Source organism: Rattus rattus, chromosome 2 (assembly GCF_011064425.1).
Source record: "Rattus rattus isolate New Zealand chromosome 2, Rrattus_CSIRO_v1, whole genome shotgun sequence".
Lineage (NCBI taxonomy): Eukaryota > Metazoa > Chordata > Mammalia > Rodentia > Muridae > Rattus > Rattus rattus.
The window spans coordinates 85,213,774-85,236,899 of record NC_046155.1 but is presented as its reverse complement, the minus strand read 5'-3'; the positions used below and the strand labels follow the sequence as shown (position 1 = coordinate 85,236,899).

At 37.7% G+C, this 23,126-nt stretch overlaps 2 protein-coding genes across 3 annotated transcripts in view; both read right to left on the bottom strand.

Moving 5' to 3' along the window:
• Positions 1-23,126, bottom strand: part of Pik3c2a (phosphatidylinositol-4-phosphate 3-kinase catalytic subunit type 2 alpha) — a 106,632-nt gene that overhangs the window by 4,686 nt on the left and 78,820 nt on the right. For both annotated transcript variants that reach the window (XM_032892828.1, XM_032892829.1), the window contains exons 17-33: positions 20,939-21,127; positions 19,704-19,797; positions 19,289-19,383; positions 18,759-18,939; positions 16,767-16,871; positions 15,691-15,783; positions 12,815-12,944; positions 11,057-11,193; positions 9,605-9,774; positions 8,704-8,860; positions 7,993-8,102; positions 6,289-6,496; positions 4,629-4,753; positions 1,106-1,223; positions 943-1,015; positions 247-356; positions 42-167 (exon numbers count right to left, since the gene is read on the bottom strand). In XM_032892828.1, the coding sequence (XP_032748719.1) occupies positions 42-167; positions 247-356; positions 943-1,015; positions 1,106-1,223; positions 4,629-4,753; positions 6,289-6,496; positions 7,993-8,102; positions 8,704-8,860; positions 9,605-9,774; positions 11,057-11,193; positions 12,815-12,944; positions 15,691-15,783; positions 16,767-16,871; positions 18,759-18,939; positions 19,289-19,383; positions 19,704-19,797; positions 20,939-21,127 (2,221 nt within the window). The remainder of the gene's footprint in view (positions 1-41; positions 168-246; positions 357-942; positions 1,016-1,105; positions 1,224-4,628; positions 4,754-6,288; positions 6,497-7,992; positions 8,103-8,703; positions 8,861-9,604; positions 9,775-11,056; positions 11,194-12,814; positions 12,945-15,690; positions 15,784-16,766; positions 16,872-18,758; positions 18,940-19,288; positions 19,384-19,703; positions 19,798-20,938; positions 21,128-23,126) is intronic.
• LOC116891623 (transmembrane emp24 domain-containing protein 5-like) lies at positions 3,036-3,849 on the bottom strand. The gene is given in 3 exon segments (XM_032892830.1): positions 3,036-3,093; positions 3,095-3,149; positions 3,152-3,849. Coding segments are annotated over 3 exon segments (672 nt in total). The 5' UTR covers positions 3,711-3,849.

The following is a 23,126-nucleotide window of genomic DNA, read 5'->3' as shown; positions in this document are numbered from 1 at the left end:
CAACTACTCTTGGAAAATTTTAGAAACGAAGCTTAGCTTACCATTTCATTGAATGTTGGGTTCCTAGTTTTACGTGAAATTTTGGTTTTACGTTTTGATGTTTTATGGGTATCTGGAAGCAGGTATGTTTTGACGTATGGATTTGGGTCAGCCCCATCTTCAGTCACCTATAAAGAAAAGCAGTCTCTTAACAGTAGTGCTTCCTACCGGGGCACAAATTTACAGTTATCATTTGTTATCACTCACCAGATCTTTGATGTGCATCACCATGATGAAGAGGGTGCCATTTCGGTAAGAAACCGATAACTTCACTGCTCCTCCTATTTGGCCCAAAGTAGGGCTGAAGGGACTTGCACCTGAAAACAGAAATACTTTCCTCTTTATCTCAATGTGCCTGAAATGGCTCACACTTTCAGCAAAAGAACTGCTGCATGAGGGTAGGGTGAGAGAAAGCAAATAGGAAAAGTAAATTTCATATGCCACTAATTTGTACTTTTTTTGGAAATCACATGCTAATTATTAAGAATGCTAAGTTTTTCCAGAAATAGACTGGCTTAGAAAGACTTCCCTGGAAAGAGAGGAAGAGAGGGAGACAGACAAACAGAGAGAATTTGTTGCTCTTAGAGAAACCCTGGGTTCTATTCCCAGCACTCCCATAATGGCTTACAATCACCCATAATTCTAGTTACAGGAGATGCAATTCCCTCTTCTGACCTCTGCAGGAATGTATATGATCTACATATATACATTCAGGTAAAAACACTTATGCACATAAAATCTTAAAAAAAAAAAAACCAACAACAAAAACAAACAAACAAACAAAAACAAAAGACTGACACCCAAAGCTGATATCTGGTCTACACACATGCACTTACACACATACATCTCCACCCCATCACAGAATTCATAATTATCAACCAGGAGGAAAAAGTAAAATCTTACCTGTAGACCTAGCTATTCCTTCAGCTTTTTCATCACGAAGTAAGGGGTGGAAAAAAGTACAAACAAGGTCACACTAAGATTGAAGAGAAAAAAAAGGCTCATTAGTTAACTATTAAAAGCACAAAGGTAGACTATGTTATTTACTTTTTAGATTGGAAGTCACCTCTGCTACATCTGTTGATGCATTCATCAAACTCTGTAAATAACTGTTTAATTCAATTTTCCTCTTGGCTGCTACATCTTTGATGTGTGTTCTTCCTAGAACCATCCTATTAGGAAAGCTACAAAAGAAAAACAAAAGCAAACGGATTTAAATTATTTCATCAGAAAGTATTTGTAAATTCATGAACAGCACTTTACTTAGGAGTCTACTTTGTTATGTTTTTGCCTGTATGATTCAAAGCACTGAGGATAAGCTACTTTCAACTACTCATTTTCTTTATGTAAGCCTTGGCATCATGATGCATCTGTTGGCTAGACATGGTGGCACATGCCTGTAATCCCAGGACCACTTGGGAGGTAGAGACAAGCAGATCAGGAGTCAAAGGCCAGTCTCAGCTACCTAGTAAATTGCAGGCAAACCTTGGCTATATGAAGTCCTATCTCAACAACCCCTGGGGAGGAGGGGGTGGGATGGGAAGAAAGATGCATGTTTTACTAGTTTGCTGTTTTTGTTATTAATTTTCTGTTATTTGGTCTCAGCTTTATTCAAATATTTTACAAATATTTTACCTGATCTTATCTTTAAAATAGTCACTACTCAATAATCATAAAAGAAATACACAAACAATGACACAGGCCCTAAATCAGGTGCCAAAACCATTATCTCAACTCTTTTTTTTTTTTTTTGTTTTTTTGTTTTTGTATGTATTGGCTTTTATTTCTTATATTAGGTGTTTTTAATTTGGGGTTGTTTTATTTTTTCAACGTCATTAAGTGGCCAGAGGTAATTTAATAAAACCATAATAAATATGTATACAGGGCTAAATCTTATGGATGTAATAAAATCTATCTGAACATTTATAAAAAGTTACTAGTAAAAACTATGACAAATATAATTTCTCCCAGGGAATTTCAGATTACCCTCCTTTGATTTGATTTCTATTATAATTGGGACAGCAATAATAGCCTTTCTGATTCCAGATATTACATTTCTCTTAGGTAAACTTGTTGGATCGTGTTTCTCATGACTGAGACTTTAGAAAGGAGCTGTCTATTTACACTCACATCACATCTCTTCAGTAGTATGTCTGTCCCTCACACCTGCTTGTGAGAATGCACTGCCAAGACCAACAGCTGTGCAGAAGCCAGCATAACACTGTTGATGCGTAATATAAAAATAAATTCATCTTATCCCTAATCCTAGCTAATGTCTAGACAGAATGCATCTTATTCACAAACATGGACCACTCTTTATATATCTTATTATCAAAGACAAAGACGCAGCCTAGCCTAAATTTTATGAGGAAAGAATGCCTTTCCGGTTTTAATTAGAAAAATGTTAGCTTTTGGAAATATAGATAAGTATATAAAATAATACTAGTAGATATTTCACATTATATTTGGTTGTAAAAATGTTGGAAATATTTTTTCAGTGGTATGCTTCTATTTAATTTTTTTGGAGAGATTTGGTAAAGAAAAGCTGATCTATCCAGTCCATGATTATATAATTCTCAAGTGATTTATAATGTAATGTATAGGAAACTTCTTTAATTAATTAATTTGTAGCTGCCACATGTACAGAGAAAATTCTAGGTAAAAGCAAACTGGTGGCATGTTTATGAACATTGTTATTTCATTTCATTCATATGTGATATCTGGGAAAGATTTTTAACCTTAGGAAAATAGTTAATATGGCTTCATTCAATTAAATATAAATTTTATATGACATCTTGTTTTATTTTTAAGTATAACTGGGTCAATAAAGTTATCTGGACATAAAGTGATGATTTTCCTTTCAGATTAAATTTTACATATCTTACACTTACATACATTTCTGAAAATGTTGTGGAAATATGACTATCTTTTGACTGTAACAGTGTATTAGAATTTTCTACCTCTTTTTTTCAACATTAAGTAATCCGTCTGGAGTTTCAAGTTCTACTTTTCCTCTTATCTTCAAATAGACTTTTCAGTGTATAAACTTGAATAGCTGACAACCACCATGACAATCAAGTTCACCACAGACCAGAAATTGACTCTATCAAAATGTTTCGATCACGAGCTCTAAATGCTCTAAGCAGAGTCTGTATGTGGCCACTTTTGCTTAGTCTGGACTTGATGCTGTTGATGGATTCCAGGATGTCTTCTAGTTTCATCTCCAGAACATCTGTGTTAGTAATATACTTTTTCCAGTCCTCTTGTCCTTCAACTTCTTCTCCCATGTTATCCAGGATCAACTCAAAGAAAATGACCTTCTCAGAGATGGTGCTGAATGTGTTGTCAAAGCAGAACATGTAGTCGCCATCTTCAGTCTCTACCGTATGAACACCATCTGATTTTCTTTGTTCAAAAACTAAGGTTCTGCCCTCTGGAGAGGCAAGGTGGAAATCAATATCTAATTCTCCTCCATCTAAAACTTGGTACTCGATCTCCAACGACGCCTTCAGGGGCATGGGCTGGTAGAAGCACTCCTTCCGGCCGGCCGGCAGCGTGAAGGTGAAGTCACTATCCAAAGAGGGTGTGAAGCCGGCCGCCCCGCTCAGCAACGTTGCGGGCAGAGCGGACAGGAGCAGCACGGGGAATGGCAACCACATCCTGACGCCCATCCCTGTCGATTTCACACTGGACGTGTATAGGGAGGTGCGGGATGCAGGCGCCTCGGCTGTGAAATCCCGATCCCAGGGAACTTAGAGCAGCGGAGCGGCTCACGCTCCCACGGAAAGTGGAAGCAGTGTCTGCCACTGGGCCGGGCCCATTATCTCAACTCTTATTTGTGGTTTCTCAAGACAGGGCTTCTCCTGCAACTCTCTCTGTAGACCAAGCTGGTTTTGAACTTACAGAGATCAGCCTGCTTCTTTGCCTCCCAAGTGCTGGGGTTAAAGATGTGTGCCACCACTACCACCTAAGCCAAACTTTATATATCTTTTGAGACAAGGTCTCATTGTGTATCCCTTATAGAGATCCACATCCAGCAATAACAGTTTGATACCCATTTTGCCTCTTTGTTTTTGAAATCTTGTTTGAGAAGAATGTGTCAAAGGAAAACTACAGTAAATCTAAGGTTTACTGAAGAGGTCAGGTGAAAAACTAAGCACTAGGGCAGTAGAGATTGGCTCAGCAGTGAAGAATGAGTATTACTCTTGCAGAGAACTGAGTACAGTTCCCAGCGCCCACACTGGTCAGCTCACAATGGCTACTGTAACTCCAGCTCCAGGGGATCCAATGCGTCTGCAGGCACTAACATGGCAAACACACACCGACACAGATACACAATTAAAGGAGAAAAATCTTTAGTGTCCTCTTGCCCCTGCTTCCTGTGTACATGTGTCACCAAACCTGATGTGAAGATTTTAGTTATATGTTCATTCAACATCAAATTCTAGCTCTTTATCTACTTTCAGTTCTGTATAAGATACTTATTGTTTTAATTGGAACTAAATGCTAACCAGTTTCTCACGTACGTGTAAAAATAAATTATTCCTACATAGGAAAATAAGTGAATTTCTGCAGGAATAGGAACATACCCAGGTAACTTCCAAAGTGGGAAAATAATGCTGAGCTTATTGTGCAGTTCCTGAAACTCATCAAATGTCCGGAATACAAATGATGGTTCAAGGTGTCCTTCCCTCAGAATTCGAACCACATAAATCTGAAAAGAAATTGCATGATAGACACATTATATTATAATGAAATTTCCTTTCTTGATATAAATCTACAGTGCAAGTACTTTTAACCTTGGTAATATATGCCATGATCAGGACATAGTGAATACAGTTCATTGTATTTACAGTACACATCACTGCACTCTGAAACTGAATTTAACTATTGGAAGAGTCGAATAAAAATTTGAAAATCAACACTTGTTTTCATGTTTAAATATAATGTACCTCTCAAAATTATACACTTGGTACATTTCCAACAAAAAAAAATGTTTAGGATTTAAGAAAATAAATAGAAAAAAAAGGTAAAAAAAAATTATGGGGTAGGAGTTAAGGGAACATTTTACTGGGTAATTCAACTACTCTAAGTTACGATATTTTGAATACTGCTGTAAGAAGAGTCAGGCACATCCACAGTAAACCAGAGGCATATGTGTGTATAGACTTAGTATACTTACCAGAGCTATTATAAAATCAATGGCAATATAACCTCAATAGAACGGTTAAAAAGTGAAATGGCTTTCTGAAAACTATTTATCACACATCAAAACAAAACAAACCCAGAAACATTATCTAACAATATTAGCATGAAGGAGAGAGGTGTAACTCAGTGATAGAGCTTATGGCTACAATTCCTAGGAAATTGGGATTGACTTCTGCATGAAATAAAAGGAGGAAAAAAAAAACCTACACAAGGGTAAATAATAATAGTTCAAAGAGTGTGGAAAAAAAACCAATACAAATCCTATTATTTGTTTCAAAATAAGGTTTGGCAAATCCTGTTGGCACAAGCCTTTAATCCCAGCACTTGGAAGTCAGACACAAGTGACTCTCTGAGTTTAAGGCTAGCCTGGTCTATGCAGAGTTCCATGGCAACCAGTGCTATATAGTAAGACCTAGTCACAGAAAAACAAAAACAAGCTTAATGTGTATATTTAATGAATGCTATGTAAGCCCTGGGTCTGATACAAAAAATAGGAAAATACTGTATGGAAAGGAGGCATGAGAGCTTCAGACATTTTTGTTTGTTCATTTGGTTGGTTGGTTTATTTATTTATTTATTTGACACAGGCTCTCTTTAAGCAGTCCTGGCTGTCCTGGGAACTAGGTATGTAGATCAGGTTAGCCTTGAGCACAGAGATGTGCCTGCCTTTTGTCTCCTGAGTACTCGGATTAAGATGTGCATAACCAAGCCCAGCTGGGAGTTGACTTTTTGAATTATACTGATAAATCTATGATAGCAAGCAAGATTTACCTTTGAAATAAGAAAAGATGGAAGGAATGAGAAAACAATACTTTGACACTGAAAGAATATATTTTAGCCTTGTGATTTTTAAGTAAACTTAACAATACAAAAAAAATATCAAAATCATGTTGTTTAAGTACATTTACTTGTTTTTCGACCATTCATGGAAGCAACAAGCACAAAGAGAACCAATGCTTAGAACTTCAAGCAGTCAGTGAAAAATGAACAAAGGACAACAGAAACCTTATACACGATCATCTACATACTGAACAAACTTACATAGTGTTTATCTGGGTTGTATTTCTTATGATATGTGAAAACAGAGACTTCTTTGATCCGGCCGTCTTGTCTAAAGGAGTATGTTTTTGGTGAGAATGAAAGGATGGGCTCATCATTAGAAGGAAGGCCAGAAAAACGTAGCTGAGCAAGGTTATGAATGAAGAAATTAAACTTTGTGGCAATGCTTCCCAAACTTGACTCAATCAGCCTAAAAAATAATCAGAAACTTGTTAATAGTTAAGTTTTCATGGAACATATGTTAAATTTAAGATAATAAAAGATGACAACCACTTCCTTTTAAAGTATTAAGAGCAGGCTCTGGGGGACGGCACAGCAGGTTAGGGGATTTGTCACCAAGCCTGAGGATCTAAGTCTAATCTCTAGGACCTACATTGTAGGAGTGAACCGACTCCTTGTACATTATTATCCTCTACCTGTTTTACAAGCAGGCCGCATACACCACACACAGAAGAGATAATAACAATGTTCTTAAAAAAGTAAAGTATTAAGTAGATTTTTTTTCTCTGCCAAGGAATCTCTTTTTCTTTGGGCCAAAGAAAATCTGTTAAAATGCATCTCATTCCAACATAAAGAAATAATATTTGGATTTCTTGAGCTATATAGGGTCCAAGACCAAAGAGCTACAGAACTGGAATATGATTAATGTATTACTGAAAAGATGACTACTATTTTAATTCACATTTCAAAAAAATCTATTAAGCAGCATGGAGGAATCTGTTGACAAGATTCCATCAGATAATCATGATCATACTTAATTAGGAAAAGAAATTTTGAAATGGTGGAATTTGTAGAAGCATTTTGTAAGGAAGGCCAGATTACATATTTAGGTCACCAGAGGAACAAGACCCAGAAACACATTTAAGGTCTAAGATGTACTTCGGTAGAACAAAACCCAAAAAGACTGAGAGTTTAGCTCAGTAGTAAAATGCTTGTAAGTCCTGTGTTTGGCCCCCAGCCTCAATTGAGGGGAACAACAATCACAATAAAAACTATAAACACCAAAATTGGTTTATTAAGTTGGGAAGCACTGAAAAGTTAGTTTCCTTCATTTCAGCCAAACTTGACTTTAGGAAAGACTGGGCCAGTGCTTCATACCTCCTCTCTACTGAGAGGAAGAAAGTGGGGCAGGGGCTGGGGCTGGGAACTGAGCTCCCTGCCCAGAAGACATAACAGAATTCAGTGAACATGGTCGCTAGATCTTTAGAACACCTTTGCCAAGATCTATTTTTACTGAAAGCAAAAATGATAGTCAAGTGCTAGCCATTCCTGGCATGTACTTCCCATACTGGCATGAAGCAATAACGTATAGCCTTTGTGAATCAGAGTCTCTTGCTGGGTTGTGGTATCCATAGAAACTATTATGGTGCAATCTTGAAAAAAAGAAATCGTCTCAGAAAGAAACCTTCAAAGAAGCACATTACCATTACTGTGGAAAACATGTTTCTTAGAAATATGTTTATAAGCAAGAGTCATCCAGTGGAAATCATGTACTAAAAACCAGAGATTGCACTTTGAGAGGAATAACATTCTGTAAGCACTGCTGCAGCAACTTTTAGTGTTTTTCTTTCAGTGCTGGTGAACAACCACCCAGGACCTTACAGGAGAGGATAAGCACTCTACCTCTGAGCTATATCCCCAGTCTTCTATCACAAAAGACTTTTGACACAATTAAACATGCCATACCTAGTAAAGAAAATAGTAGCTTCAGCATCTGTAGTTTGGGGCTGAAGTGCATCTCTAACATATTTCAAATCCTGAATACTTGTAAGTTCTGGCAATCCTGAAGGAATCATCTGTAGGAGGAAAAAAAAATGTTAAAATTTCTTTTGGTTAAGTACTTAGAATTAAAAGAACAAAAACCATACACTTGAGGAGGTTGTTAATGTCTTGAGTATTTAAATGACTCTTATAAACGAGAAACTTAAAGTTAATAAGTCAAATGACTTGCTGTTAGTAAAGTCCATTTATGGACTATAACATATAAAATCTTGATCTCCCTCCTAGGATTGTTTACTATAACAATTTCAGTCACAACTATTATAGCACCTTCTTCTTGTTTTTACTGAGGTATCTTGAGTATACAGCTTAATGGATGTTTGCCACCTGAACATTCTAGATCTAGAGACAGAAATGCACTCACCAGCAGTGAATGAATGCCCCTTACATGCTCCAGTTACTATTACTCTCCACTCTGGGGTCATCACTTTCCTGACTGTGTTTTTTTAATTACTGAAATCAGGATTGGGGATTCATAGCAGTAGGCTAAAAATGTTCCACTAATATTTTGATATCTGTGAGTACAGCCAATTTTATTCCAAAAGCATAAAACATCCTCTTAAATTATCTAAATACAGAGGCTCTAATATACAATTCAATGTCTATAAAGACTGTTACCAGTGAGAGAAGGTTAAGAAAGAGGTTTGTTTGCTTTCTTATCAAGTTGTAGGCTTGACAGCAGAGGTCCACAAACAACTGGAAACGAATGGTGGGCTTTTCACCTCCATTAATGACATAGGCCATGTCAGAGGTAAGCACGAAAGGAGCGCGGTCCCTGTTGAAAGCACACAGAAAGCATATTTACAGACACACACAAAATAAATGGTGCCACTGCTGTTAAAATTTATTAAATGAAGCAATGTGAGCTATAACAATTTTCAAATAGGAAACAGCAAACGTTTTTGCATTTCCATAATCCTTGAAAATTCACATTTTGAGGAAAACTTCATCATTGGACAGAACTTAAATATGAAATTTTCACAAAAGTGATTACTTATAAATCTATATCTTCAAAGATAGATTCAACAGTGGTTACCAAAATATGTAGAGGAGAATTTATACTCATTACCATTATACAAATGAAACCATCTGTAGCAGGCACCATGAACTAGATGAAACAGAATATATGTCCATTTATTTCAACAAAGTTTAGACACAAACTGGTTTTGTCTACTGTGTGGTAAGATCATCTCTTGGGCTAGAGAGATGGTTCAGTGGTTAAGAGCACTGATTGCTTTTCCAAAGGTCCTGAGTTCAAATCCCAGCAACCACATGGAGGCTCAAAACCATCTGTAATGAAATCTTATGTCCTCTTCTGGTGTGTCTGAAGATCGCTTCAGTGTAATTATAATAAATACATACATACATACATAAATCTATCTTAAACAACAACAACAAAAAGGATCATTTCTTAAGGTCTTTTTATTCCCCGTTATGTTCAAAAGGAGACACAGGCAAAGCACAGCAAGAACAAGGCCTGGGACAAGTCCTTCAGTGATAGTAATAAAAACATTAGTACCTTTTGAAGCTACCAAACATCTGTGCATGGCCCAAAAACTTTCCAAAGTCAATGTGGAACATGTGTCCTGTGCTTCGAAGCATTATATTGTCATTGTGCCGATCACAAATGCCTAAAACATAAGTGGCTACACAGCACCCAGCACAAGAGTAGATAAAGTTCTCAGAAGCCTGTAATAAACACATAAAACTATGTTAGGAAAAAAATATCTTAAAGGAGGTGAAGTGAGGCAGGGATTGCCAGTATGTAGTAGTAATCTTATCACTTTTTTTTTTTTTTTTTTTTTTGGGTCATAGGGTTTCACTATGTAGCCCTAGCTATCCTCAAACTCACATAGATCTCCTGCCTCTGCTTCTGAGTGTTGAGATTAAAGAAATATACCACTACATCAGGTCCAATCCATCACTCTTTAATAAAAGTATTTGAAAAGCTGGGTATGGTAGCTCTTATCTATAATCCCAGCACTCAAGAAGTAGAAGCAGGAAGATTGCTATGAGTTTCAGGCCAGTTAGAACGAGATCCTGTCTCAAAAAATACAAGTACAAAAAAAATTAAAGGTATAACACTTAATACCAATCTATTTACAACTATTTTTTAAAAACCCCACCATAAACCAGTAACTTAGGTATTAAGATTTATGCCATTTCACAGGCAAGTGAAAACTAAGATCTAGCAAGACTTCAGTGTTCGTCAAGATCATGTAATTGGAGGTGGGAACGCTAAAATCCAATGCAGGCAACAGGACTCCATTTTGCTATATTCCTTCTTAGTAAAATGGAAAGAAAGTGCTTAGTTTAGTGCATGCTGTTCAACAATCACTTTGGGCCATCATTTTATCAGAAATATTAAAGTGAAGAAATACCATCTCCTTCATACTGCTTCCCAAGACTACAAAAAATTAATGTGGTGGCCTTCAATTCCAGCTTTAGGGAGATAGAGGAAGGCAGAACTTTGTGAGTTCAAGGGCAGTCTGGTTTACACAGCGAGTTTCAGGACAGCCAGGGCCAATGTAGAGAGACCCTGTCAAAAAGAATTTAAAAACAGGAGTGGTCTAACTAAACCACTCTAAAAGACACACAATGCAAATTTCTCTTGCTTTACCTCCACAGGTCAACGGACAGACAGCACTTCAATGTCTATAAAAGTGACACATTAATTGTACCTAAATTAGGCAGCTAAATCACATTAAACCTGAGGTCCTTTAGCTCAAGGGACAAGATAGGGAAGACAAACAACAAAAGCAAATTTTTTTGAAAATGCCATACTGAAACATAATTCTTCACAAGCTAATAAAAACATTGAAGCAAAACAAAACAAAACTGGAGTCTTCTTAGGATACCATTCAAAGTGACGGTGAGTCTTCCTTAAGCCACATTAACATCATAACAGTTTTTAAGCATTAAAAGTCTTTATAATAGATAGCTCTTTAGACTAGAGAGACATATTGACCACCTTTTCATATTCTTCTTCAGAAGGGTTGTATTTCCTTAGCCATTCAGCAAGTGGTTTATCTTTAAAGGATCCTGTCACACCATATTCCACTTGGATTTTCCTGAGAGTGTCTGAGGCAGGAACTAGCTCCACCATGCCTTTAATAAACACAATATGAAGCTGTGTGAAAATGTGTCTTCACAGTAAGCTTTTCAAATATTTATATCTTTCATCCTTGAAATAAGATACCAAATCTGACAGGTCATGCTGGAAAATGTGAGCAGCCAAAATTATCTTTTTTTTTTTTTTTTTGGGCTGGGGACCGAACCCAGGGCCTTGCGCTTCCTAGGCAAGCGCTCTACCACTGAGCTAAATCCCCAACCCCAATTATCTTATTTTTTAAAAGCACCCAAGGTCTGGAGAGATGGCTCAGCAGTTATAGAGCACTACTGGCTTTTCTTCTTGAGGAATCCAGTTTGAATGTCAGCACTCACATGTCACAACTATCTGTAACCCCAGTGCCAGGAGATCTGATGTCCCCTTGTGGCATCCTAAAGCACCAAGCACTAAGCACTCACATAGTGCACAAACATACATGCTAGCAAAACACTCATATATGGGGCTGGAGAGATGGCTCAGCAGTTCAGAGCACTGACTGCTCTTCCAGAGATCCTGAGTTTAATTCCCAGCAACCACATGGTGGCTCATGACCAGCTGTAGCTCTCTTCTTAAGTATCTTATGTAGTATCTTAAGACACTCATATACATAAAATAATTCTTTTTAAGAAACAAACCCATGTAAATAAAGTAAGAAAAAAAATGTCAGGTGGTGGCGGAGTTGCACACCTTTAACCCTCACTCAGAGGCGGGTGGATTTCTGAGTTCACAGTCAGTCTGGTCTACACAGTGAGTTCCAAGACAGCCAGGCCTACACAGAGAAACCTTGTCGCTGGAAAAAATGAAAAAATATAAAAGAGTATCTAAAATGTAATGATTATTTTGTGTTATGTGTTTGTGTTGTTCATGTGGTAGGTACTGATTAAGAACAATGTAACAATGATGGTGTTACTTGATGAACAAGTAATATATATCACACAATGAATTCAATTGAGAACTGAGTGAGTGATTAAAAATGCCCACCATGCCATGAAAGTACCTGAGTTCTAACCCTAGAATCCACAGAAGAAAGAAAAATAACTTTTTTTCCTTTTTGGTTTTTCGAAACAAGGTTTCTCTGTATAGCCCTGGCTGTTCTGGAACTAGACTAGGCTGGCCTTGAACTCAAAGATTCGCCTGCCTCTGCCTCCCAAGTGCTATGGTTACAGGTGTGTGCCACCACCACCACCCAGCTGAGAAATGACTCTTAAAGGTTGTTCTCTGTACTCCATACATGTATGCCTATTCTCCAAAACCACAAAAATAACAAACCCATTAATCACTATTTATTTTGTGGAAATAAACCCAAAATTGGCTTAAGTAAATGAATTTCTTATTGGGCCAATTGATCTACACTTCTGGTTAATTAATATGAAGTGTTTATTAAGACTACTTACTGAGCTGTTTTGTTAGTAATTTTATTAAATGCTTTACAGTTGTTTTAAAAGTATTTAATTATACATAGTCCAACCAATAAGTAACACTAGATATAAATAACTGAGACCCTGAGACCCCAGTAAGCCTGCACCAGGACATATTAAGTATACAACCAAAAATAAGTTCAAAAGTAAACCACATTCATGAGACAAAAGAAAGAAATCAAGACCCAATTAAAAGACCTACCTCGATCTCGGCCAGTTGACAGGCATTTGAATATCACCATCCTCAGATCCAGGCCCTCTTTAAGCCAGATCTTATCCATAATCTTTATCATCTGTAAAGCTAACATATCTTGCCGAAGATCTTCACCAACCTTTAAATTAAGGAAATAAAAATTACACCTTTCCCAAGCACTTGTTACATGCTTTAAGATCTGAGGGGTGTTTGGAAGGGAATGTACAGAGACAAGAGATCATCAGAGCTGTACTGAACTTTCCTAGAAAAACCTACTTAAAACTCTGTCTCCATTTCACAAAGAGTGATTTTATTTTAATTAATTAATTAATTAATTAATTAATTTTGAGGTTCTGGGGACTGAGTCTTTGGTCTTATGTATACTAGGCAAGTACTTTACCACTGAGCTACACTCTACTCAACAGTACATTTAGAAAGTTAAATTTTAGAGTATGTAAAATACCTTTAATTAAAGATAGTCATGGCAACACAGAGAAATCCTGCCTAGAAAAACAACAACAAAAAAATCCCAAAAAACAAAAAAGGAAATCAGGGATCTTAGGATAGTTTCTTGACTATATCAATGCCAATATTCTGAATATAACATCACATGATGGTTATATGTCACCAAGAATTATAATGATCAATCAGTCTACAATAATTTAAAATAAAAGGTCACTTAAAAATATCAGTCCTTTAGGGGTTTGCAACCCCATAAGAACAACAACAATATCAAACAACCAGACTCCCCCCTGCTCCCGAGCTCCCAGGGACTAAACCACCATCCCAAGAGTACACAGGGAGGTACCTGTGGTTCCATCTGCTTATGTGGCAGAGGTTGGCCTTGTTGGGCACCAATGGGAGAAGCCCTTGGTCCTAACAAGGCTTGCTGCCCTAGTATAGGGGAATGTCAAGGCGAGGAGGTGGGAGGTAGTGGGTGGGTAGGTGAGGGAGCACCCTCATAGAAGTGGGGGTGGTGGGATAACAGGTTTCTGGAGGGGAAACTAGGAAAGAGGATAACATTTAAAATGTAAATAAAAAAATCCAATAAAAACAAAAACAAAACAAACAAACAAACAAACAAACAAAAAACCAGTCCTCTTGGGGCTGGAGAGATAATACCAAGGTTAAGGTCACTTGTTTGTCTTTCAGAGGACCTAGGTTCAGTTTCCAGCATCTATACCTGGTGGCTCACAACTGTCTATAATTCTAGTTCCAGAAGATCTTCTGATCTCAGAGGGTACCAGCATGCATGTACACACATCCAAACATTCATACACATATAGTTAAGTAAATCTAAATATTAGTCTTCCCAAATGAGTAGGTTTAACTGGAATGTCAGCATTTCAATTTTCTTTTAAAAACTGGACCACATTTTTATTTTATTGTTACTATTATTTGAGACAGGGTCTCACTCTGCATCCCTAGCTGACCTGGAACTGGCTATATGGCGATATTGGCCTTGAACTCTGCCTTTGCCCTGGATAGGTAGAATTCAACATATGCACAACAATACCTGGCTAAATAACAATTTTAATACAAACGATCATAAATATATTTTTGAGGCTACTCCAGAAAACTATGAAAAAGATTATGGGAGATTTCCCTTAACAAATATTGAGACAACTTCTAAAATGTCTATAATTAAAACAAATGGTATTATTTTAGAAACAGAAACCTCTATCTATCAAAGGAAGTTCAATTTAAGCTGTCTTTGTGAACTTCCAATTAATCAACTTAATGAATTAATCAGAACTCTCCATTCTTTCTTAAAAGTGTACACATTATGGACTAGAGAGATGGCTCAGAGGTTAAGAATACTAGATGTTCTTCAAGAGGTCCTGAGTTCAATTCCCAGCAATCATATGGTGGCTCATAACCAACTATAATGAGATCTTCTGGCCTGTAGGCATACATACAGGTAGAAAGATGTATACATAAGTTAATAAATCTTACGCCCCCCCAAAAAGCATACACATTATGATTAAAACTCACAAATTTCAACAGGTAATAGATTCTTCTCTAATACTCCAGTCCTTCTGCTTCACATAGATAATTTCTGTTTCTAAAAACCAAAATCCAGGTAAGTGGCATACCCTTATAATCCCCAGCACATGGGAAGCTCTAACAGGATGATCCAGGGTTCAAGGCCAGCCACAACTATACTGTGAGATGCTGTCTCACACAATCCCCTAGGTACTGTCACTCCTGTTTTTTGCAGCTTGGCAAACCTAATAGTGCCTGCCTGTTCAGTCAGGTTGGCCTAGGGCTAAACTTCTCCCCAGTCCTATCTGAGAAGAGTGTCAGTAATAATTTTATAGAACTACTCAAATTGTTCTTTTTTTTTCCTTGAGACAGAGTATCACAGTCAAGGTTGGCCTACAACTTGTGGTTTTCCTTTCCTAAACTTCCTGAGCATTGCAGGTATATGCCACCATCTTAAATTTTACTGATTCAACTTCAAAATTAAATAAATATTTAATAAATTTGGTTAAAAGAATTTTTAAGCTGTCTTTTCCACCCAGTGTCCTAGCTGGGACACATGGTGACAATCAATAGTATAGTATAGGTATTTGAGAAGTTCAACCAGGAGAAGGATCCCTTGAGCCTAGGCCTTCAGCCAGGCAATACAGAGGAATTATCATTAAAAAACCAAAATAAAACGAAAACCAAGAGGCCTAGTATGGTGGCACACACTGTTAATCCCAGCACTCAGGAGGCAGAAATGGGAATATGGTTGTTATGTTCAATTCCAGTTTTGTCTACATAACAAGTTCCAGGATAGCCAGGGTTATATAGAGAGCCTGTCTCAAAACCAAACTAAACACATCCTACCCCCCAAAAAACCCAAGACAAAAGCCAAAGAATAACTTTGGTCTTCTCACCTTAAACATGACATTAATTTCTTCTCCCAGAGGATCAGCATTCACCATTGTGACTTTCAGAGGCATGGCATTAGAACTGAAGAATGAGCATGACTGCAAACACAACACTGAACGTTAGAAAGGTTAACACTAACATAAAAGTGAATTATGAATGTATAGTCCCTCATGTTTTCCTTTTTATCTGCTCTGAATTACAGCAAATCATACAATGGTTGTTAACTAGCATTTACATGATCCGCCAATAATATATGTAAATATCTCTTAAAATTTAAACATAGCATATAGCAGTAAAATACCTTCACTAAAAAAGGCAGAAATGACAAAAATTTAAAAATCTGGTGCAAAAAAATTTTTTTAAAAAGATTTATTCATTTATTATATATAAGTACACTGCAGCTGTCTTCAGACACAACAGAAGAGGTCATTAGATCTTATTACAGATGGTTGTGAGCCCCCATGTGGTTGCTGGGAATTGAACTCAGGACTTCTGGAAGAGTAGTCGGGTTCTCTTAACCACTGAGCCATCTCTCCAGCCCACAAAAAATTTTAATCACCTGAACTTTAAAGTATCTGAATCTCTCAACAAAGCACACAGTTGTGTGATTCCCATCCTGATCTGGAACAGCTCCACTTTCACATATGTACTGGTGAGATTCATGATTTATGCCATCAAATAACAACTTTAATAATTACACAGAAAAGATCAAATCACATTTTACCTAATTTTTTGTGGGACTGGGGATTGGACATATAGGGCTTTGCACATATAGACAAATGCTCTACAAAAATCTCACCTTAAAATAAAATTTACCAAAAAGCTAATGTAAGACCCCTAATTTATGAATACAAACAAAACCCAAAATAGTAAAAAAAAAAAAAAAAAAAAAAAAAAAAAAAAAAAGCCTGACACTATGTCTTTAAAGAATATTGATTAGGTAAAAATATGCTAAAAAATACATCTAATGACACCCTTTCCTATGTACTTACAAACTACACATCTCATTTATACTTGTATGAAGTAACTCCTTTTGTGCATTATTTTGAAGTATATATAAACTTAAAGAGTATTGTATTACCTTAATATTTAATTCTTTCGCTACTAGACTTGGTTTGAGAGGAACCCGGCATTTATTTCTCAGAAAAAAGGACTGTACTCGTTCCATACTCTTCTGGAGGACCACCTATGGAAGAGATTGCCTCTGTAAGTGCATCATGAAAATAAAGATCTATTCATTTTGAGTATGTTCATGTGAATGCACACACACACTCATGGAGGCCACAGGTTAATGCTTGGTGTCTTCTGTAATCACTATCTTTCTGGACAGTCTCTCATCAAAGGACTGGTTAGCTAAGCTACCTTGCTAGTGAGCCCTAGCCCTTTCTTGTCTTTGCTTCCAGTCTTTTTATGTGGGTACTGAGACTCTAAATGCAAGCTTGTGCTGCAAGTACTTTACTGACAATGTCATCTTCTAGCACTGAAGATTGTTCTTTGAAAATTTCTTCTATGTATATACAATGTTTTTTGCTCATATCCACACCTCCTTCTACATCCCCTAATACATCTACCTCCCAACATCACAAACTCTCTTTTTTTCCTATATAACTCACTAAATCCAATTAGTAACACCCATATACACAGGGTTTGGGGTCATGGGCATGGGGTCTCTATCACCCTGGTTGGCCTGGAACTCACAGAGATCTGCCTTCCTCTCTCAAGAGCTGGGATTAAAGGTGTGTGTCATCATGCCCAGGCAGGGGTTGCTTTTTAGAGAAAATAAGATTCTAACAGAAGTCACTATAGTTAAAAATGTGTATAGTTCTTAACTTGACTATTTTGTCCATAGGAATATCCCATAAAGAAAGAAAAGCATACCTAAATCAGTGACATGCATCTACAGAGTGAGCTACTAGGGAGATTGAGACAGGATTTTGAGATAACTTAAGAGAGTCTGAGACCAGCCTAGGCAACACAGTAAGGATGGTATCATCCTTTCAAAACATCATAAGAAGGGAATAAGAGAAATGCTGCGGGATGGGTAGAGATGTGCAGTAATGTTCACAGCAACATTACACAGGAAAGCACAAAAATATGAACAATGTCCATGGAGGTCAGAAATCATGTTCTAAATACTTTGTAATATTATGTACTTACTGAATGCGAAGTGTAACTGTGCTGACAAGACTTCTTCAAGATAAAGTGAAAAGAGCCATTTTCAAAACACAAAACAAAAACTAGAACAATTTTTGAAAGAATCTAAGTTTATCTAAATAGACGTCCTATCTTGTGTTCATGACACAAGACAAGCTGAGTTCAAGAATTAAGTTACATTATTATGGCTGAGTGTGGTGGAATACACCTTTAACTCAGCATTGGGAGGCAGAAGCAGGAAGATCTCTGTGATTTTGAGATTAGCCTGGTCAACATAGTGAGTTCAAGGACAGTCAGGGATTATAGGGAGACCCTGTTTCAAAAAACCAAAAAACAAAAATCCCTAATTAGATAGATGAGCACATACACATTACTATAATCGCAGTATTTCCAAATTGATTTATAGATTCGACATAGTTCTTATTAAAATTTCAACTGCCCAAGTGAGAAGAGAACTCTTAAAAATTGTGATAAGGCTGCTGAAGTATAGGCTCTTCCAGTTGCTGGCTTCTGGAGGGGTTGGCGTAGGGGATGGAATCAGTTTTCTTTAAAGGGCTGGCCACTGGGAGTTTGGCCATGCTCCGGTGAATATATGGGCAATACGAATTGGGCTTGAGTTTTTGTTTGTTTTTCCTTCTTATGTTTTGGGGGAGGTATAAGAGTTGAGGTGGACCTAGGAGGACTGGGAAATGAATGGGATCAGGGTGAATTATGTGAAATTTCCAAATAATCAATAAAAACATTAAGTTAAAAAAAAATACCAACTGCCCAAGTCAAGTGGCAAGCATCTGCAATCCGGGCACTGAAGAGGCTGAGGCAAGAAGATATAGGGGCCAGCCTGCCTGGGTATATAGAGATCTCCTCCCCAACCCCCTGTTCCCCCAAAAGAATACTTGTGTTTTCTTTCATGGGTACATACCTGTCTGGTTGATCCACTAGCCTGCCTTACTTTTTCTGCCACTCCTCCTAAAAGCTGTACAAGTTTCATCTGCTTAGAAAGCTCTTCTCTGAGTCCTTTTCCTCCTACAGAGAGGAGAGCACCCAACACATGTTCATATCTGCTTCCAAAGCGTGTATCGTGCAAAGCATCCTTGAGAAGCCTAATGCAACAAAAATACGTATGTCAGTCACTTCTGTGAACTAGATGAAGCTCCTGCAAAAATCCATCTAACAGTTTCTATTTTGTATATCTAAGAAATTAAGTCATATAAGCAAGAAAAGGTTTATTAGTTATTATAAAGTCATAGTGTCCAAAAATATTGTCCAATTTTATTCATTTTGGTTTTAATTTTAAAGACTAAAATTTTAGCTTCTGTAAAATAACAGATTCACTACACATCTGGTCACCTACAGCAAGTATCATGAGCCCACTGTTAATATTTAATGATTGTCACAACTCTGCCAATATCTGCACAAGAAAGGAGTGACTTGATAAAATTTAAATCTTACCAATACAAACTGTGTGCTATCTGGATGTTTCCCAGTGCCCTGGACAGAAGGAAGCGCACTAGTGAACTATTCAAATAAATTTCATATTTCAAAGCCTATGTGTAAGAGGAAATAAGTGTTATTATGAGTCAAACCATATTAAATTGTTCAGATAAAAGCATTAAATACATAGACTAAATATTACTCATTGGTGAAAAGATGATATTTATAGAAATGAAACCGCTAGGTTTTATAGCTCAGTGGTAAAAGACTTGCCTAGCAGACGCTTCATACTACATTCTTACACAATGTCCTCAACATTTCTGCTGTACTGTAATGGCATTTTAGAATAGAAAAGGGGTCCCATAATCATTGCCCACCCACTGGAACTTGAGTGGGTGAGTAGGAAGCAAGGTAGCCTGATAAAAATTCCTACCTGTACAAACTGTGGGAGAAGATCTGTTAGCTCATCATCACTAATGGCCTCGATCCAGCTCACAGCTAGCGATCGCACTTCCTGATCAGCAAATCTAGAATAGCAGAAAACTCAAGATTTAACAATAGTTTCTTCCTAATGCAGCTGCATTAATTGAAAACACAATTTTAGTCTGCCCCTAAGAAAGAAGCTTCAAATGGCTCTTACTCCATTTAAACCAGTGTGCAGTACATACCTTTAAGTTTAGCTCTCAGCAAGCAGAGGCCTAGTCTACACAGCAAGTTCCTAACGGAATCTTCATACACACTTAGTTCTGGTTGAACTTCCCCCACAGTCTCCACTTTTTTTGTTTTGTCTTATTTTTAATTTTTTTGTTTGTTTTTGTGTTTCTCTGTATAGCCCTGACTGTCCTGGAACTCCCTCTGTAGTCTAAGCTAGCCTCAAACTCAGAGATCTGCCTGCCTCTATCGCAAGTGCTAGGATTAGAGATGTGTGCCAGCACCGCCCAGCTCACAAATCTCCACTTAACCCTTTCATTCTTACTATCCCTCTTCAGGTTTGTATACTGCATGTGTTCTCTTGCCCTCCTCAATACCTTTCTTTTCACTAAAGTAGGAAAAACACTGTCTAAATACAGATTCTTTTTTTTTAAAGTATTATTTACTTATTTTAGGTATGTGAGTCCACTGTAGCTGTCCTTAGACACACCAGAAGAGGGCATCAGATCCCTTTATAGATAGATGGTTGTGAGCCACCACGTGGCTGCTGGGAATTGAATAGAAGAGCAGTCAGTGCTCTCTCCAGCCCCCCTAAATACAGATTCCTTTCCCAGATTATTGCAAAACTTGAGCTTCATAAAACTAATTTTGCCCCATCATAAAATACTAATTATTAATAACTATAAATTTAGATCTTTATGAGTTCAAGGCCAGACTGGTCTATAAAGTGAATTCCAAGACAGCCACAGCTACACAGAGGAAACCCTGTCTTGAAAAATATATTTATAAATTTTATATTAATAAAATTATTCAAAATTAGCCATCTAATTCTTTCTTTAGGTTAAGTTTTAAATGTCACAAAATGCTTTCTTGACCATTTCAATGAAAAAGATTATGCTTACATAAATTACATGTATACAGTTACATCATCTTATGCTGTTTTCATGTTAAAAGGGAAGCATAACACATTGATGGAAAATTTGACAATAAAACATCAAATAAATGTATTTGACTTACTTTGCGTCAAGGAGCTCCAATGCAGCTAATGGACACAATGGCGGCCACTGGTGGAGCAAAGAGTAAGTTTTGGCAAGATTAGCCCATTTCCAGTTTGGAGCACTTGCTAGTATCTTCGGAAGACAATTTGGATGTTTTCGGCAATAATAGCGTTTTTCCCACAAAAAGGCCTTATCTTCTTTAGAAAGTCTGCATATATAATAGAATTAAATTATTTCTCAGTAGAATCATGATGTAATTATCTTAATAATTAAAAATTCAAAGAAATGTATTCATTTGTGACAGTCACCTCTTGATAGTACTAATATCAAACAGATATATTCAATATACAGCTAACATCACTAACCTATCTTCATTTGGTGATGAAAATCATTCTGATTTGACAGAAGTACCAGATCTGTTTAAATAAAGGGAAATTCCAACAAGATGCCAAGCACTACAAAGCAAGAGTTAAATAAGCAGAGCTTACCCTATAAGAAGCAAAGATTCCATGCACACAAGTACAATCAAGTGCAATGGGGAAAATAAAAAGCTACAGTGAATTTTTTAGGGAAGCATACAGCTGAACTGACAGTCGAAATGGAGACAAATTCTGAGTTAAGTTCAATGGCATGTTCATGAAATATTTCACTGTCGTTCCTCATTCTTTTTATAATAATAATATTAATATTATTATTATTATCTTTCATTTAAACCCTTGTGTCGAGGGCTGACTTTCAATAGATCGCAGCGAGGGAGCTGCTCTGCTACGTACGAAACCCCGACCCAGAAGCAGGTCGTCTACGAATGGTTTAGCGCCAGGTTCCACACGAACGTGCGTTAAGCGTGACGGGCGAGAGGGCGGCCCCCTTTCCGGCCGCACCCCGTTTCCCGGGACGAATGGCTCTCTGCACCAGACCCTGGTCCTGACTCCAGGCGGGGGAGCCGCCCCGCACCAGGGGCGACGAGGCGGGGACCCTTCTCATTCTTTTTGAGACAGGATCTTACACAGCCCTGGCTGGCGTCAAAGCTGCCATGCAGTTTAAGATGGCTTCCAACTCCTGTTCCTCTTATTGCCTGTGTTGGGATTACAGGTGTGCATAGCATGTCTGGCTCACCCATTCATCTTTGTGCATATAGTACAAGTAAAATGTACTCATATTCAGTATGAAAAAGCCCACAGATATGATTTCCTTTAGTGATGAACAGTAATGTGGAAGTATAAGCCAAATAAACCCTTTCCTCCCCAACTTGCTTTGGTTGAGGGTTTGACAGCAATAGTAACCTTGACTAAGACAGGAGTCTTCCTAATTCTCCTATAGATAAGCATCTGCTCTTGTGCGGCCAGGGAGCGTGGGGACTGGGAAAGCAAGCCCGGAACGAGAGTGGGGTCAAGCACGTCCAAACCCCAGAAGTCTTGTCCTGAGATCTGAAGGAGTAGGATCTCTCTCCTACTGCCTTGGCCTGCATGTCCTGGTCCATGCAGCCCTGTGCTCCCCACCTTTGCCTCACCAGAGGAGGTCACAAGGCTGGCAGCCAGGTTAAGCTTCCTTTCCTCGTATAAGGTTATGTCCAGCAGCCCCTGGAATTCCTCCTCATGCAGAGGCATACCTAGCCATGACCGATGATGTACCCTCATCTTGATAGCCTCTATTCACCCCTCAAAAGTTCAAACAGTCTGTATCCCCTACCTCCCAAATAAGCTGAATTAGTTCTGCAAAGCTGTTCCCAGGTCTATGTTCTCTGTCCACGAACTCACTGTTGACCAAGATCCTGCCTGTACCACCCAGTCCAGCTCAGTGCACAAAGGGCCTGGCTACCCCAAGGGAGAAGTGGACTAGGACAGCATGCATTGCTTCCAGAGATGGTCTATTCACACAGAAATATCCACATGCGTGTTTTAGATTTTATTTTCTCTGTATTGATGGTATCACTATCCTAATCTGCTCCTTGGTTTCTCCATTTACTGTATCACATTTTAGTATATACAACTATAAATATTCACTGTTGTTACCTGGGTAATTGAATTTCCATCAGTGGACATCAACCATCAGTTGGCAACGCAAATAAATATTACAAAGAACATTTGTGTTTCAATATATATGAGGATTTCCTTTACTTTATCATAGGGAGCAGCCCTGATGGGTTGTGGTAAATACATATTATAACATTTAAAGATTTTGTCAAATTGCTCTCCAAAAGGGATGTG